The 18,078-nt window shown below is 46.0% G+C and overlaps 1 protein-coding gene across 5 annotated transcripts in view; it reads left to right on the top strand.

The window, feature by feature from the left end:
* Positions 1–18,078, top strand: part of LOC116788606 (USP6 N-terminal-like protein) — a 78,150-nt gene that overhangs the window by 46,962 nt on the left and 13,110 nt on the right. For 3 of the 5 annotated variants that reach the window (XM_032691591.1, XM_032691592.1, XM_032691594.1), the window contains 5 exons: positions 3,386–3,459; positions 4,003–4,088; positions 4,803–4,842; positions 5,553–5,633; positions 14,223–14,330. In XM_032691591.1, coding sequence (XP_032547482.1) covers positions 3,394–3,459; positions 4,003–4,088; positions 4,803–4,842; positions 5,553–5,633; positions 14,223–14,330 — 381 coding nt within the window. In that variant the 5' untranslated portion in view covers positions 3,386–3,393. Of the gene's footprint in view, positions 1–1,009; positions 1,042–2,598; positions 2,617–3,385; positions 3,460–4,002; positions 4,089–4,802; positions 4,843–5,552; positions 5,634–14,222; positions 14,331–18,078 lie in introns of those variants that run through there. The other 2 variants (XM_032691595.1, XM_032691596.1) reach the window with 2 other exon arrangements.

The following is an 18,078-nucleotide window of genomic DNA, read 5'->3' as shown; positions in this document are numbered from 1 at the left end:
TGCATAGATGCATAAGCCTTTCCTTTAAAATTATTCTCTAAAGGAAAAATCGTAGGCTTATAACATAGATGGCTAAAGACATAAAATGCTGTGTTAAAATGTTCTTTTAAAATAGAACATGAAACAGGAACAGCGACTTGCTGAGTTTCAGCAGTGGTGGATGTGGTTGTAGTAAGTATATACCTTTTTTACTTTATTCCACAGCAGTAGTTTCAGTCTGATAGAGGCCAGAATGATGGTGAAGTACACTGTGTCAAAATGTGCTTTTTTTTTTTTCTTCTCCTAGCAGCACTCTCTATTTAAAGTTAAATGGGCACATTCAGAATGTGAACACATTCGCCTAAAACCATTTCTCCTTTTTCAATGATCTCCTACCAAAAAACCAAAAGAGATAGTCTTAATCTTAAATAGCTTGAGTAAATGCTGTTTTACAGTACAAAAAATTTAAAAATTGGATTCTAGAATATCCTCAAATCCAGCCCAAGATTGAGAACATGTTGCTATGCTATGCTTCCTAAAAAGAGATTTTACTGATATTTTCATTTCCAAAAGCCCTTCTGCCAAGTGACACTTGATGCAATTACTGGCAGGGCAATTGTTAATGGATTTATAAGCATGAGAGATAGAGTCATGACTGGAGGTGTCAGGGGACATGTGTGTGTGTCCTGGGCTGTGTCACAGAGAGCACTGGGAAGAGTTTGGTTCTTCATCTGGGCAGCGAGCAGGGTTGCAGCAATGGCCTGGGTGACTGCTGGGCAGAGGTTCCCATGCTCCCAGCCAGGCTGGTCCCACCGGGTACCACCTCATGTGGGGCAATGGGAGCTCGGCAGATTTGACTGGAAAAATATGGGGAAGGTTATAACAGTAAATCTGCTTTGTGGAGAACATACACCAAGTCTTGGATTTTTGATGCAGACACCTTCTTCCCACTGCCAATATTTGAGATCCCAGCTGGTGAATTAATTTCAGGAAAGTTGTTTTCATCCAAAAATTTGGTATTTTATTTCAGGTTTACCGATGGCTAGATAGTGTTCAGTGCAGGTAGGTAGTAATATGCATTTTCATTAAGCATCTTTAGGCTTACTCTTGCTGGGATTAATTTTTACTTCCTTAAATTGTAAACTGGAAGCTGCAAGTTTTAGTGTGAGATGACAGATTGTGGGTGTTTTCAACTTGTCCTTTTTAAAAGGAACTACTCGATAACTTTGTTTCCCAGTTGAATTTAAGTGTGCATGGCTTGGAGCTTTCTGTTGCTGATGTCCCAGTAAATTTATGTAATACCATTGTTGCATTGTTCACATTTTCTTACCATTCCTGTTCATAGCAGCTTCATCTTGTGTGTTTGTTGTGGAAAAAAAATCTGTTTGCTAGGAAAATACAGTACTGGTGGGAGAAAATTGGGTGTCAGGCTTGAGAAAATAATTTGAGTGGTATTACAAAAAAAAAGGAAGTATGCAGTCATATATAGGTATATGGAGAAGCATGGCAGGTACAGCCTGTTTCTTTTTGTAGGAAGCCTGTTTATATCAAGGAAAAAAATGCTGTGTTTCCTCAAATGCTTCAGAAAACAAAATGTCTCAGTAGTTTCCATGTACACAAGGTGTCATTTTCCTCAAGCAAATGCTATATAACTTCATGGTGTCAAACTACTCTGGAGTTTGAGTATGTGCAGAATGAAATTTAAAAAAATCCATATTAAATACGGGCTATTGCAGAGCTAAGCTATATTCTGTTCCCTCTCTAGAGTACTTTGAAAATCACCTAGCTGAGCACAGCACTGTCTCTGTACTCCAGAAAGCAGCAATATTGTGATCAGATGAGGCTGATGCAGCCACTTGCCATCTCCATCCTTCCCATTGCCATCAACCATTTTCTCTGCTTTCAAGTTTTTTCCTAAATTTGGACTTTTGTACTATTATAGTAGAAAGAGAAAACAAATGTGCATACTCCAGGCATGAGATGCAAAACTGGCTCATTTGCACCAGTCTGGTGTTTCTGGCTGCAGAGAGGCTTTTGCAGAGGTGGATGCCAAAATATATGTGTTCTTGCTGCTCTCCAAGTTGCTCTTCCTTTGGTTATTCTATTACAGAGTGTGGTCATAGATGTTCAGAATAGCTTTCACTTTGTAAACGTCTTGAAAAATTTCCCATTTAATTTGACGTACAGTTTATTTTTTCCCCGTAGCCTGCAGAATATTTGTATTTTTAGCAGCACATAAAGGACATCATTTGAATTTTTTGGCCCCGTAACAACCAAAAAAACAGTGTCAGAAGTGGGGGAGTGGAATTGCCTTTAAGGTAAACTTCACAGGAGAAGGAGGAGATGCAGATATATCAGATGACACTGTGAGACAGTTACTCAGATCTTGCTACTTTGAAAAATTAAGCTGTGATTAAAATGTATTGAGCAAAGTTCATGCTTGAAGTAAGAGCTTCAGCTTGGAAAAATAAAAGAACAAAATACACTTTAATATTTCCATCCGTGCTCTGTTTTGATTGTCAGTAATGGGGAAAGATGCACCCATTCCTGTCATGAATTTGAAGAATTTGCTTTTTTCCCGTGTCTGTAGGGATTAGTGTCAAGTGGTGCCATGCCTGTGCTGTTGGCTGATAATAGGTTACTAAAGAGCTGTCCTGATAGCCCTGATTATACTGCATGTGGTATAATATCTCTATCACACTGCTGGCAACTGCTTCCAAAATGAAGAAAGAGGGAAAGATGGATCTCCCAGCCATCTCCATCATGCCTGAAAGATGTGGCAACAAGCAGGTTGCATTAAGGAGTTGTTAAGATGAGACAAATAATCTCTTGCAGATGTCTGAAGGTGTGGAGAAGTGGGCTGAGCCTTGGAGAGTGCTGATGCTTTTGCTCATCATATCTCCCCCAGATTTTTTCCCCTCAAGGAATGATCACATCCTTCAGAAGATCCCAAGTGTGACGCCTTTGGCTGCTCTGGCTTGTTTTGGTGGCAAGCACCACTGCTGAGATGCAGCTTCAACCAGAAGCTGGGGTAGGCTGTCCAATGACAAGAATCCTTCTTGTTCCTCCTAAAGGGAGGTCAGGATGGCTCCTGGTATCCATTAGAGTTGCAATGGTCCAAAGATTTGGGTAATGTGGCCTGCAGTGGCCTGGCTTTAGCCTCCCCCTTGCTCAGATTCAGTTGTGTCCTCGTGCGGGGAGCAGGGACAGTCCTGCTGTGTGCAGGCAAGCCCTGCAAATGCTTTGTACAGCAGCTTTTCAACCTCAGCTTAATTTTAGCTTTGTGATATGGATGGCAACTAAAGTTGTCAGCAAACATGTTTTGTATTAGCACTTTTCTAGGTATTTCTCATGGTGTCTACACATTTATGTATCTCCTTCCCCCCCCCCTTTTTTTTTCTTACAGCTTCTGATATGAAGAAGGATATAGAGTCTTTAATAGCCCAGGAAAAAGCAGAGATCGTTGCCAAGTATGAGAAGGTACTCATACCTCAAGTCTCTCCCCAGCCTCAAGTCTCTCCCCAGCGTGCTGGCTAAGGCTGAAACTAGTAGATAGGAATGCTTCAAATAAGAATTGCTTCCCTGCAGACATTGCCCCAATAACCCATATACCATCAGGCTTCATGCCAGCTCTCCCTGCATTCTTCTGCCTGCACATCTTCTTTCACTACATCCGTGGAGTTTCTTGAGGATCCCCTGTGTGCTCAGTATAGATCCCGAAAGGTGCTGGGCTTCTACTGCTTCAGTGCTCCCTTAACATCAGGACAGCTTGTGCCTGACAGCACCGGTTTCTCTGATGTACAGCCCTTCCCAGCCTGCAGCAGAGGCATGCATGGAATGCTAGATAGGCTGAACTTGCCCATTTTTCTCTTGCCTGTGTTGTATTTGTCTCTTTAGCACAGGTTTTGCATTTCTTGCTCTGTGCCTTTTAGCATGCAGGGAGAGAGGGATATGGGCTTTGGGGGTGGGATGAGGTGATTCCTGATGCTTGGACCAGCTCACAAATGTCCTTTCTGCTTTCAGGGCAGACAGGAAGGAGCTCCAATTGACCACTGGGAAGATGCCGATTTCACCCTGTATAAAGTTACAGACCGGTTTGGATTCCTGCAGTAAGTCCTCCTGCCCAATCCTGTCTCCTCTGACCTGTGTATGTGTGTGGGCCATCCTTCTGCACCAAGCATGACAAGCATGACATCGTTCTTATAAGCTGCTCTATGGGTTGGCTTGATCAATCTCAAATGCAGGAGGAAAGATGAGATGGGCCTCCTTCCTCAATGGTGCACCAAATGGTGCATGGTGATGCTTTGAATCTGCTCTGAGGCGAGGCTCAGAAATGGTTTCCTATCACAAGCCTGGCATTAGAAGGTGCACTCTGGTGCTCCTGTGCCTCCATGAAGGACCACAGTCTGTCACAGAGGGAGAGGCTCTTGTGTTTGCACCTAACAATTCAGGGAGATACAGGAAGAGACGAGATATCTGATCATCTTTGGTTCCCTTAGGAAATCCCCATCCGAAGCAAGGCACAGATGAATTAGATGCACACCCTGTGCCTGGGAAGAATGCTTAAAAGAACTATTTTTATTCCAAATCTGAACAAAAGTTATAATAGTAGGCGTTCTGTGTGTAGGAGTGGGGTTTGAAGAAATTGCTGCCCAGAAATTCTGCTTCCACACACTTTAAATTGCTAATGATGTATGTATTGAAGAGGAGCTATACGCCCAGGATTTCCAGTTATGTCCAGTGCTTGATTACCCCCCAGGAGCTCCTGTTGGGTAGTGGGGTTTCTTGCCCACAAAGTAACCAGTGACCCCTTGCTTTTCCAGTGAACAGGAGCTGCCAACCCGCACCGCCTTGGAGGAGAAGGTGAGAGCTGCCAGCTCAGTCATCATGGATGTGGCATCCTTATCACACCATCTGGGGAGGGAATGTTTTTTGAGGAAATGAGTGTGCAAGTGAGAGCGAAGCAGGCAACCAGCACCCACTGGTCACTGCTGCTTGCCCAGAGGTGGGAACTGCACGATGCCCAGCTGTTGGAGCTTTTATTTTCCTGGGTCAGGCATCTCTTCCTCCACGCTGCACTGAAAAAGCACCTTTTCAAGCAATTTTAGGCTTTTCCCTCTGCTTTGCCACAGTGCTCAGCAGCTCTGGCTTGAAAAGGGGACTGCATGTGCAGGGAAAAGAGGTCATCTCCATCCTCATCTCCCCTGAGATGAAAGCATGTCCTCTGTTAGGATCCTACTAACAAGGACTCAGCAGCATCATGTTTCTGCCAGTCTGATACAGTGATACAGTTTGAGGCTAGCTGAACCTGCAAGTATTTTTATTGTCAAGGAATAGTCCTCTTGGAAATGCTTTCTCTATGTTAAGCCTGTGTGTCTTGTCATTTTTACCAATGCTACTTTTAATTACAATGGGTTGAAATTACCAGTTTCTGCAAGCAGCAGTGGATTATTCCCATCTCTAATGTGAAGTCTTGCATAGAAGTTTAAATCTAAGAGAACGAAGTTCTGTGTTTTCAGGAGTTATCTTCTGGGGCTTTTTTTCTTAAATTTGTCTTCTCTTCCCCCCACCAGCAAAAACAGCAGGAAATTGAACGTGTGGACAAGTGGCTTAAGATGCTGAAGAAATGGGGCAAATACAGAAACAGTGATAAGGTAAGGAGGAAAAGAAAGAGCATGTGTCTGGAAGGGCGGGTCTGATGCATCCTTATGATGAGTCAGGCTTTCAAAAAGTTGATAGAGAAACCAGAGATCACTGGAACGGTGCCTAATTCTACTCATTAGTCTTTAATATTTTAAACCTTTCCTTGAAATTGCTGGGTTACCAGTCGAGGGAAAAGTCCTGTTCTGACTTACATGGTTTTAAAAAGGGTTTCCTAAACGCTGCTGATGGGTTTGCACTTCTGCTTCCCTGTGCAAACACGAGCACAGCAGAGATATTTGTGTGCCCAGCTGGGTCCTTGCCCAGTGAGAGCAGAGGGCAGTGCACGCCACAGATTGCTTCTGTGTCTCCACCTCCTGGGAATGATGTGGGAGATGTGACTGATACGGTCCAATTGATGTTCCTTGTAATTCTCCTTGGAGGAAGAATTATTTGTCTAGAGCATCACCTGGATTTCGTATTTTGCTCCTAGCTGTGCCTGTGAAAAGCCACTTAGGTGTTAGATTTGTGTCCACCTGTGTGTGAAAATCAAGGATGGAGATAGCCTTCATGTTTAGCAGGAGGAGTGGGGTGTTTGTCTCGATTGCTTTAGCTCCCACTGAGAGTCCTTGGGAGAAATTTGGGCTTGGTTAATAGGGTTACACAGAGAGAAATGTCTCAGATGAGAATATTTGCGTAGCTGTAGGGATAATGTTGAGCAGAGCATCCTCCTTGCCCAGCCATCAGGAGGGATGTCCGGTTCACCCAGCTGTAGTCTCATCCTTTTTTAAAAAAAAAAAAGCAAAACCAAAATCATCTTCATTAGAGCAGGGATGGGGTGTAGATGGGCTTGGGACTTTTAAGTCTTTTTATTTACTTCAGGGTAGTTCTAATTATTTGGTTCATTGGTGCTGCTCCACAGGCAAAATCAGAGGCTCTCCTATGGCTTGTTTTTTTCCTAATTAGAAGTTAACACTAATTGTTTAGTTTAGTGGCCTTGTGGGTAAACTACTGAATTCCAGTAGAGTGCAGGGAATTCCTTTGGGTCCTGGAGGATGTTGGGGGCTAGTAATGATGCACACCTTGGCTTCCCTGGGTCAGCCAGTGGGGACAGACAGAATCTGGCATGAGGGGTGTAGAGCAGTAGTGATCCCCATCTATCTTGGATTTACTTTAATAATTAGTGGGTGTGTTAAGCACACCGTGGCTGACGTCACTCAGGTCTGCTGGATGGCGAAGGCTTGGACTGGCAAGTGGGGTTTGAGGGTCTTTGGGTCGGAAAATCACAGAGCTCTTGTAGTAGAATAAAGGATGTTATTTATAACAGCTTGTAAATGGTCGATGACTCTTGGGCACAGAGATGGCATTGTCTTCATGCTGGGGGACTGGAAATGGCTGTCCCCTCTCCCAGCAGACAGAGAAGCAGTGCTTGGCCCCAAGCAGGGAAAGGAGCAGTCTGGTGACCCAAGAGTAGAAAGGAGCTTTGGTTTCAGTCCTGTTCAGCCTAACACCCTGCTGCCTTGTGCTAAGACAAGTGCAGGCAGGGAGGTCTGTAGCAGCCACACAGACCCTGAGAGGCACAAAAAAAGTGCTTTTAAAAAAATAGTAAAATTAGGTTGTACCCTTCACCTAGATGTGCAACCCCATGCTCTCATGTCAGGAGCATGGAAGGTGCTCAGATATTCCTGCTACAGTGGCTGGATGCAGTTCAGCTGCGGCATTTCAAGGACCTTATGCTGGGATCACAGTCATGCCCTTGAGATGGCTACGTTTTCTTTTCTAAGTAAAGTAAATCTGACAAGCCCTTGATCTGATTTTTCTAAAGCAGAGTGGTTGGTTTTGTTCCCTCTCTGAGCACTCAGGCCGACACATCGGCCTTGCACGTTTTCTTCAGGTTTGTCTTTGCCACTTTGCTGACATGATAGAAACCAGAGTGTCACAAGACAGCAGCTCCGTGTTATTTTAACAATGACTAGGATGTCGTCTTTGAAAAATTCCTCTTACTGAAGACAGGAATCTTCCCTTTGATGTTCATTTTGATACACTGTGCTTTATTAGAAGGAAAAAAATCTTGTTGCAGGAACGACAGGCAGTTTCACAGAGAAATTGCCCTGACTTTGACTGCATGAATGGTGTAGAAACCTGTCTTATTTTCCAGGCTAGGACTTTCTGGACTTCAGGGCCAACCTTTTGAGTTCCAGTTCATATGGTGGAGCTGGCAGACATCTGATCATCTTGAGTGCTTGATGAAGAGGGACTTACCAAGCAGGCCACTGTGTTTTGCAGCATCTTTGTACCCAGTCGGGGCTTAGGTTGTTGTCTCAGTCTCTGTGTAGTGAAATGTCCGCAGGAGGAGGGAGGTTTTGTACCCATCCAGGGTGCTGCCTCCAAAGCAGCTACCCATCAGTGGGCAAGAAAACAGCTTTTTCAGACCCCTGGCCATGAGCCATTGCTTCCTGTTCCCTCACCTGCAGCCAGTGTACATCCTTGTGTGCTGCTGGTTGCAGTCTGGGTCTTGTGGCTGTCACAGATTATAGGAAATCAGGGTGAAAAAAAGAGGAGGACCTTTTACAGTTCCTAGCCCAGAATGGCCTGACTATGCCTAAAATAATTTCTGGCATAACCTGTTTCAGGATGAGAAACAAATAGGATTATCTTAATTAAAGTGATGTCCTGAGGCTCCCTGTGCTCATTATCACTTCAGATTTGTCTCCATGTCTCTTCTCGACACATTTTGTAGCGACATGATTTAATTTCAGTAGCAACATCAGCAAAAAGTGACACCAGCGCAATTCCTCACATGGGTGGGGTTAGAATGATGCAATAATGCTTTTTTCTGGCTGCACTTCCACAAGGGAAAGGGCACAAAAATAAAGGAGTCCATGAAAGGACCACACTGTTTTGCAGAGTTAAGCTATGTCAAACTTGCAAAGGAGTGCTAAATTGTGTTACTCGGGGTTCAGCACAGAGAGGGTCGTGTGGTCTTTGTCCTCTTCACTTCTGGTTTGAACCCAGGTTTAAATCTCAACCTGATTCTGCTTGGGGAGATTAGGAAGTGGTTGGTACATGTAAAAATATAACAGTTCAGGCAGCACAGTTTTGCAGAGAAAAAAGGCTCTGCTGTGTGTGCTCCAACAGTGGGATAATTTATTCATCGTAGCCCTGAAATAGATGGATTTCAGCCAGAAGTATCGGTCGCAGGGAGAGGATATGACATCTGCATCATTTGCAAGCTGTGTCTTATTGCTGTCCATGTGGGATGGGACCATTAAAAAGGGATGTCTTTGGTCAGAGATGTCTGGTTTTTAGGCAAAGCCTGCCTTTGTGCATGGGGGTAGCCTGGTCTCTGCTAAGGTCACGGGAGTGCAGGGCACTTAATCCAGTGCATGCCAGCAAAGCAGTTTAGGATGAATTGGGGATCTGTATGGACTGACACAGACCTCTAGGAGCAAATAGTCTGCTAATGCCAGGGAGAGCCAGCAGATGTTTGTCATGTCAGGGTTGGCTGAAGTCAGGTCTCCTGCGTGCAAATGCTATGGGAAAGAAAGGGGGTTGCATCTGGGAGCTGCAGGGTGGCTTTGCCTGCCTTTTTTTTTTTTCCATTTTGGAAGAGCAGGTTGCATTTTTCTCTTCTCCAAAGATAGCCCAGGCAGTAAAGGTAAATGCCTACCCACAGCCCATCAGCTTTAGGATTTAAATTTGCCCCTGCTTTGCTGCTGGAGCCCCTGCAGACCTGGTGACACCTCATCTGGCATAGCTGCATAGGCTCCAGCTGCAGGCACAGCAGCTGAGTTGGGAGTAAGCATTATCTGTATGGAAAAAAAGCCATGTGCAGTGATGTCCCATCTGCCAAGTGTCTTGCACAGCCACGTCATCAGTCAGTCATCTTTGTGCAGTCAGCTTGCTTTGTGGTACAAAAAAGAAATCCTCTTCTCTGGGGTGATGGTTGTCGTGGTGGTGGTGAAAATCTTCATAGCTCATTTCCCCTGGTGCATCATTGGTAGAGGATGTGAAGAAGTCTTTCCTCTTCAGAAGGATCACTCTTTGAGCCCTAAAGGAATTTAGGAAGGGGGGGCTTCCCCGCACTTCAGGGTGTTGGAGATGTAAGTGGGTATAGAAAGAGGTTTGAAAGGGATATCACCATGCATACCCAAGATTTGGGCATTGCTCCTGTAGTCTCTTCCTGGTGAGCCATGCACAAGGCTGAGAAGCTAACAGTGACAGACTGCAAAGTGTGAAAGTGAACTGCAATTCTGCTTTAAAAACCAACCCACATCTCCCAACCCCTTTTTAACTGCAGTGTCTTAACTACTGCAAAACCATATTCTGTCTTTAAAGGCAGTAACTCCACTCTTCTAGTTAAAGACCTGGAGCACTTGGTTGGGTACTTCTCAGAGGAGATTTCTGATGCAGGAAGATGGAGCTCAGGTCCATACTTCTATAGTCTTCCCCATCCCAATTTCCCATTTACCAGAAAGAAAATACATGTGGAAGGGAGAGATAAGGATGGGGTGGTGATGGCCTCTGTGCCACAACCTTTCTATGCTAAAGCCTAGAGAGGGAAGATGATCCTATGATAAAATCTGGAGCAGGTTTTAAATACTGTGGGTTCAGTCCTTGGCTGACATGGCTTTTCTGAACAGTGTCTTGAACTATTGCTTTGACCACCAGCAGCTCCATTTGTGGAGCGGGATGATGTTCATTCTTCCTGCCCTGCGTTGGTCAGTCTGTCAGTCTGCATAGCACGTGATCTAGTTGCTCTCTTCCCATCTATAAGGGCTGAGCAGTCCATAAGAGATCAAAGATTGTGACCTTGAGAGTTGTTTTTGATTCTCACATGAAACAGGAATTGTCATCACCTGATGCCTTACCTCTGTCACTTCATCCCAGCGTAAATGTTGCTTGTAATGGTAACTTCCCTGTTTTCCTTTAAGTTTCACAGTGCAGAAAAGTTGCTCATTTTTCCTCTGCGTGACTCACAGCTCCGAGGTTTTATCACTTTCATGTCTGGAGGCGGTGGGAGGAGGAAAGCCCTTGAATAAATAACATGAAGGCATTTCAGTTCAGCATGTTTTGTAACTTTCCTGTTCCTTCCACACTTGTGCAAAGAAAATCATTAGAGACATTTACTATATGCCACTGAGGGTTGCACTCATTAAAGTACAGCAATACCAGCTCTGGGAATTCAAGCCAAAATTATTTTCTTCCCACAGAGCTAAGCATCACCTACCCTGGCAGCTGTCAGTCAGTCTCTCCTAATCCATTGGAAATAAATAATTTTTTCTGAATCGATGTTTTTATCAGAATTGGTTCATACTCCAGTTTCTTGATCCCACCTCAGCTTTTGCTTCATGAAGGCTTGACTGCTTGCAGGAGCCAGGCTTTCATGGGTGCCTTGCCAGTACTACTTTGGGGATGTGGTTCACCTTTGTGTCTCTTGATGCGTTGCACTTCTTTCATCCTGATTTAATGACTCTCAGGAACTGGGTCTTTCACTTGTGGGGATGGAGCTGTCCTGCATGGTGTGAAGGTTTGTTGTCCTCAGAAGCACCTCCCCACGTGAGCTTGGACAAGCAGAACCAACTCCCCTGGATGTGCAGATGGTGAATTAGTGATGTCCCTCTTAAAATGCGGATGCTGTTGAGCAGGATGATGGCCTTCCATGGGTGTGTCTTGCTATTGAGGTTGCCTTTTAGGGGGCAGCTCTTGATGTAGACAGAGGGGAGGGCACGATCCGGTAAAGAATTTCTGTAGGATTTGGTCCTGGCTGTATATTGGACCTTCAGAGCTGGTGCTAAGCAGCACTTGGGCAAAGCAAGCATTTGGGAAGTACAGAGAATGGGGTTTTGAATGTTGAATGTGAATTACACTTACAGGATCAGGATACATTACACTGACACTTCCTGTGTCAGCAGAAATACTGAAATATTTATCATAACGGGGTGGAAAAGCATTCTCACACACATCTAGTTCTCCTAGTACTACATGGTGATCTTGACATGTGCTACAGAGCTGGTTTATATACCTATTTTGGCTGGGATAGTGGTGTTAATTCTTTGCTGTCACCTAGCCTGTCTGCTTGAACTCCACCTCCTGTCTTGCCTCATCTTGTCCTGACTCTTCAGCCCGTTGCTGGGTTTTGCCCTGGGTAGGCACAGTGGTGCTGTGCAGACAGGAACAAAACGAGGGGTGTGGGTCTGTGCTACAGAGGCTGCGAGCCAGCGTAGTGCTGTGGTTATGGTCCTTATATCTTTGTGAAAAGTTGGCTTTAAAAAGTCAAGTTGGAAATAAAAAAGGCAATGGTGTGAGGTGGGTCAGAAAGGAAAAGTAGCAAGAGCAGATGTTCAGCTTGGTGTAAGAGATGCAAAGATAGTGCAGCAGGCCCACGTCCAGAAAACCTTCTACTAGGATCTCAATGCTTCCCTGTCAATTGCAGCCCTTCTCTTGCATCAGCCTGGATTGCATGAAGCAGAACAACCTTTGGAAAAAAAAAGAGGGATTTTGAATCTTCAAAAATGCAGGTGCATTTTGTACCAGACAGTGACAGTAGCTCAAGCTGATTGCCTGGTTGGGTGCTGCCCTGCTCAGCCTCGAGCTCATTCCCATGACTGAAAATCCAGCACCTCTGTCCCCTCCCAAGGGATTGTCCTGTTCTGAGGGAGCACCACGTCACAACATGAATACCCTCCACGGCTGGAGGTTGGGCATGTGCTGCAGGTCCTCAGGAGCCTGGAGGAGTGCTGCAGTTGGTTTTGTGCTGCAGCTGCAAGGCGTTCCACGGGTGGGATGAATGAAAGGGTGGAAAATACTCCAAAATGGAGCTTTTTTTCTTTTTTATGAAGCATTTTCTTTTAATGGAAGAAGTCAGCAATGGAACAAAAGCTTTTTTTTCTTTCCATTTTACATTGAAATTTAATGGTCTCTTTAGAGAGAAAGGGCTTTATGGCAAGAAAAAGGAAAGAAGCATCTGTGAGATGAAGTGAAAATGTGCATGTTTGTCCCCAACCCCCCTCTTTGCCTGGTGAGTGCCCCCTGCACGTTCAGGGGAGAGCCCTTGGTGTAGCCTGCAATCTGCTTTGCCATTTGTCAAGCTGTGAAGCTGCTGTGGGCACATCTTTGTGGCTCTCATGGTGAGGGCTCTCCTCTCCAAGGAAAAATGTGTTTTTCTGTCAGTCCCTGAGCATCTAGATGAGAACAGCTATGCCAGGTCAGATCAAAGGCTTCAAAACCAAGGATGGCCTTGAAGATGAGTCCAAGGGCAAGCATGCCTGCAGGGCTATGATCCTATTGGCATCATGGAGACATGGTGGGGTGGCTTCTGTAACTGGAGCGGAACGTTGGAATGGAAGGATGCAGGCTCTTTAGGAAGGAGAGGCAGGGGAGATGAGGAGTGGGTGTCACACTGTGTCAGTGAGGAGTGCATGGAGCTCTGCTTGGAAATGGACAAGGAGCAGAGAGCTTGTGGGTCAGGATTAAAGGGAGGACAGGGACAAGTGTTGTTTTAGTGGGGGTTTGCTACAGGCCACCCAGCCAGGAAGACTGAGCACATGAGGCCCTGGAGACAGATAGGAGCAGCCTCATGTTCGTGAGCTCTGGTCCCCATGGGGGGCGTCAGCCACCCCAATATCTGCTGGAGGGCAGGGCATAAGCAATATGGGAGGAATGCGTTGATGATAACTTCCTTCTCCAAGTGACAGAGGAGCCAACGAGGAGAAGATGCTATGCTGGACCTTGTTCTCACCAACAGGGAGGGGCTGGTGGGGAATGTGAAGCTCAAGGGCAGCCTTGGCTGCAGCGGCCATGAAATGCTGGAGTTCAAGATCCTTAGGGCAGCAAGGAGGATGCACAGGCTCACTACCCTGGACTTCAGGAGAACAGACTTTGTCTTCTTCAAGGATCTGCTTGGTAGAGTACCATGGGATAAAGCCCTGGAGGGAAGAGGCGTCCCAGGAAGCTGGCTGATATTCAGGGGTCGCCTCCCCCAAGCTCAGGAGCAATGCTTCCTAACAAAGACCTCTCCACTGAAGACAGGTTGAGATAGCTAGGTTGGGCAGCCTGAAGAAGAGAAGGCTCCAGGGAGAACTCTTAGTGGCCTTCCAGTACTTGAAAGGGGCTTATAAAAAAAGAGGGAGAACAACTTTTTACATGGGAAGATAGTGATAGGACAAGAGGGAACAATTTTAAACTAAAAGAGGGCAGGTTTAGATTAGATGTTAGGAAGAAATTCTTTACTGTGAGAGTGGTGAGGCACTGGCACAGATTGCCTAGAGAAGCTGTGGCTGCCCCACCCCTGGAACTGTTCAAAGCCAGGTTGGATGGGGCTATGAGCGACCCGGTGTAGTGGAAGGTGTCCCTGCCCATAGCAGGAAACAGATGTTGGAAACAGATGATCTGTAAGGTCCCTTCCAACCCAAACTGTTCTAAGGTGCCGTGATTCTATGATTTTGACTGAGTAGTTGTCTTCAGTGGATGTAGGTAGTCAGCTCATCCATCAGATGCACCAGTGCAGGCAGATGAAGTCACCGGTTGGGGTGTCTGTTCAGATGGCTGCTGATCTGCCACCAGCAGACCAGCTAACCTTGCACACGTTTCCATCTCCGCAGATGTGTCGGCGAGTGTACAAAGGGATCCCACTCCAAGTGAGAGGCCAGGTCTGGTCACTTCTGCTGGATGTCGAGAAGATGAAGAAGGAGAACGAAGGAAAATATGAGGTATGAGCTCTTCCTGGCAAAGACATCAAGAGCAAGGTGATGAGGAGGCTACATTGGTTGGGGAGGCTGGTTAGGTGGGGCTTCATCAGTCAGGGCAAGTTGGACCCGTGGTGCATGCAGGTGTCTCCATCTCCACTGGCATGGACAGGAGAGAAATGGGAATTCTTGTGGGGATGCTTTAATGGGCAGGAGGATTGCACGGCCCTTGCGTGCTCCCTCACAGGGTAGCAGTGTGGTGAGCGCCCTAGGGTGCGTGCTGGTGGTGAGGCCTCATCCTGTCTGTGAACTTCTGCGACCTCTGAGAAGGAAAGGCATTTTATACCCTTTGCGTTTTCAGTGGGGACTGAAAACGCAAGTGGTATAAACTGTTTATCGGTGGGAGTACATCAAGCTGGGGTCTTTTAGCATGTTAGCTGGCTGCTTTCTGTAATATGCTGCTTCCATCTGTTGTGCTGGGAGTTGCAAGCAAAGTTGCTGTCAGTTTCATTGCATCTTTAGGGAGAGATGCAGGAAAAAGTGAGGGAAGGCTTAGCAAATATACCGCTCGCAATTCCCTGAGCTCCCTGGGGTGATGCAGAGTAGTCACGAGTACCCTGGAGCAGGTAGGTGCTGGATGGGGGGTATCCCAAACCTCTGTGCGTGCTTGAAAGTTTGAAATCCCCAGGTGCAGCAAGGTGACAAGCCCTAAACCGGCCAGCAATTGGTTGTTAGTGAAGAAACCAAAATAAGGGTGGGGTGAAGGCAGATCTTGCAAGTTGGTTTAATTCTGAGGACAGGGTCCTGGCTTACCACTTAGATGTGCAGCCAAAAGTTAACTGACAGCATTGGAAGAGCTTGGATTGAAGGGGATTCTTTTATCTTCCATCTTCAATTCTTTATAACTGTTGTGAACGTTTCTATTAAAAATCAATATTAAAATCAAAAATTACTTTTCTGTTAAAAATCACTTCTTTTCTCTGCAAGTAGGAGAAAAGCCTGCCTTGCATTGCTTCCTACCAGAGCACTGCATGCTTCAGGCTTGGATTCCATGTCATTAAATAAGCAGTTTCTGTAGCATGCATTGAACAGGAACCCAAGTGACAGGGCTTGTTGTATTTGTTATTTTTTATTTCAGGTGGTTTGGCTCCTTTCCATAGGCAGTATGGTAGCCTTTGGTTGATAATTAACTTATTTTCCAAACCTGTGTTATGATTTAGCTTGCATCATGTACCAGGGTGAGGTGTTGTGGAGACAATTATTTTTCAGAGGCAGGAGGTTGAGTGCTGCTTCCAGCAGGTATTTCTAAAAATCCCTGCCTATTAAGCGGGATGATGATAACGCTCATTATAGTCAGTCAGGCGTAGATGTTACTGGCGAGGTGCCACTGGGCTGGGGGCACAGGCAGGGGCTTGGGGAAGGTGGGCTGGGCTCACTGCAGTCAGCAGAGATAAGGAAGATCTCCCAGAACACAGATTAAAATTGTGCTCCCTCCCTCCAAGCTGTGCTACACAGGCAGGGAAGCAATCCAAGCAAATGAAAGTCGAAAGGAGTTTATCTGTGCTCCAGAGGGGTCTGCGATAAACAGGAGCTTCAGGGCTAATAAGCTTTGCTGGATGCAAACCCTCTACAAGCTCATCTTAATCTGCCTCTTCTTTGGTGCCACCTGCTGCCAGTAATTAGCTCTCTCCTAATTTCCTCCAGGAGAGGCTCAGTGCAGATCCTGGATGAGGGGTTTTGCTTTCAGGAAGGGACTAAGCCTCAGCCTCAGACTTGTGTCATGTAGGAGCTGGTCCCAAGGCCACCCCATTTCTCCCTGGGCCGTGAACTGTAGCACAAAAGCCCGGAGGCTACCATGGGACACGCCGTGCTTAGTTTTGATGTGGGTGTGATGCTCTGCTCCTCTGGGGTTTGTTAGCCACAAGTGGAGGGCTTGAGGGGAGCTGAGAAGGCAGCAGGAGAAACATCTTGGCCATGGGGCAGAGCAGAGGCATCCTGGCTTTTACCCACTGCTTTGTACAGGGTCTCTGGGCCAGGACCTTCAGCTTCCCAGCCTCTGTTCTACCACCAGCTTGCAGGGCTCACAGTGCTAATGAGCTCAGCAGAGCAACTGCAGAGCAACTGTGGAACCCCCAGTTTACTTAAACAGGAAAAAAAGGAGAGTAACCCAACCTGGGTTTTCTTTCTTAACATCTGCACAATTACTGAAGTCTTCTGAGTGCATGGAGATGACAAAGTGCTGTGCAACCTACCTGCTATTCAGGTGCAGTACTTCAAAACAAACTGAAGTAGGGTTGTTTACAGTCTTTGAGAGATCGCCATGTTATTCTGGCAGGGAAAACAAGAGGGACTTTAGTGGGGAAATTTGAACTGAACTGACCCAGTGGATATGAATAATCCTCTTCTCTCAGGTAGTCTATTTGCTTTATAGAGGACAAGGATCCATAAGATGCAGAGAGCACAGTATTTACAGCAAGGAAATGATGTTCTTCATCAGACCTTCACTCTGTGGCTGCTTTTATCCTCCCTTGTCTTGTGGAGGCAAAAATTCAAAATAGCCCTTATATTGTTGCTCCTCCATACAGTTGCTTTCAAGGTTGGAGTTAATATTCCCAAGATGCTGTGACTGCCCTAAATGTTGGCAGTACTAGTGACCTTTTGATGTTCCCCAGAGCTGATGTGGCCACCTCAGGAGGTCAACAACAGCATGGAGGCACCTGGTATCAGGCTGACAAGCATTCATAGGATGGCAGCTGCTGGAGCAGATAATAAGCATCTGTGCAGATGTGTTATTTTCTGTCTCCTGCGTCAGCCCGGGAGGGGTCCGGAACCCGGGCTTAAGGCAGGGTGGGCTTGCTGCTCATCTCCGCTGCCTCTAACCTGCCGGTGGATTTCAGTCTGCCTGAAGACAGTCACAAAATGTATTTTCTTCATGCAGTTGGCCCTGTAGCTATCAAAGGAGGAGGGCATGATCACTGGTGGTATCTAAAGGCTGTGAGATGAGATCCTTGGCTATTGCATAATGGCCCTTGCCTGCAGCACAGGCCTGAACAGTGGGTTACAAATGAGACTGTGGTGGGATTTGTCCATGGAGCATCTTCAGCTTGGAACTCTGAGGGCACAATTGGTTGAGGGGGTCTTAACTTTCATTTGAATTCTCATTTTTTTGCACTGGATTTAAGTCCTTTATCTATGTGATGCTGCCTTAAATGATTAGCCAGCATGGAGGGAACATGGGAGTTCTTGGGTTTGGGTTTAGTTTCTCTTCTGGTCTCTGCTGGTTTCTTAAAATTTGCACCAGTCCAAGGGAATACCCCGGAACTGCTTTTCTAGTGGAAACTCCTTAAACCTTAGATGATTCTCTTCTGCAGGGCAAATAGTAGTTGGAGATCACTTCATAGAGTCTGTTATAACAGTTTGGACTTTGTTATGACTGAGCCTTTGAAAAACTCAGGGCTTCAGTGTGTACACCTGCATGTTGGTTCCTTAAGGAAGTGTATCATTCCTTAAAGCACCAACAGAGCTCTCAATGCTTTATGATAGCCAGCCAGACAAAGAAATCAAAATAAATCAAAGTGGAATTTAATTGTAAAGGGTTTAGATTCTGAAAACTCAGTATCTGGATTGGAAGATGGGCGAAGGCTGGGTTGGCAGCTGCTGCTGTCGTAGTGTGTGAATGTGGGGTAGTGTGTGAATGTGTGTCATCCCCTTCTCCCAGGCCAGCAGCACAGACAAGGGGTTGGGGATTCACCTCCAGGCTGCATATCATTGC

The sequence above is a fragment of the Chiroxiphia lanceolata genome, chromosome 6 (genome assembly GCF_009829145.1).
Source record: "Chiroxiphia lanceolata isolate bChiLan1 chromosome 6, bChiLan1.pri, whole genome shotgun sequence".
In the NCBI taxonomy this organism is placed as follows: domain Eukaryota; kingdom Metazoa; phylum Chordata; class Aves; order Passeriformes; family Pipridae; genus Chiroxiphia; species Chiroxiphia lanceolata.
Note: the sequence above shows the minus strand (reverse complement) of the source record. Positions and strands in the feature narration are given on the sequence as shown.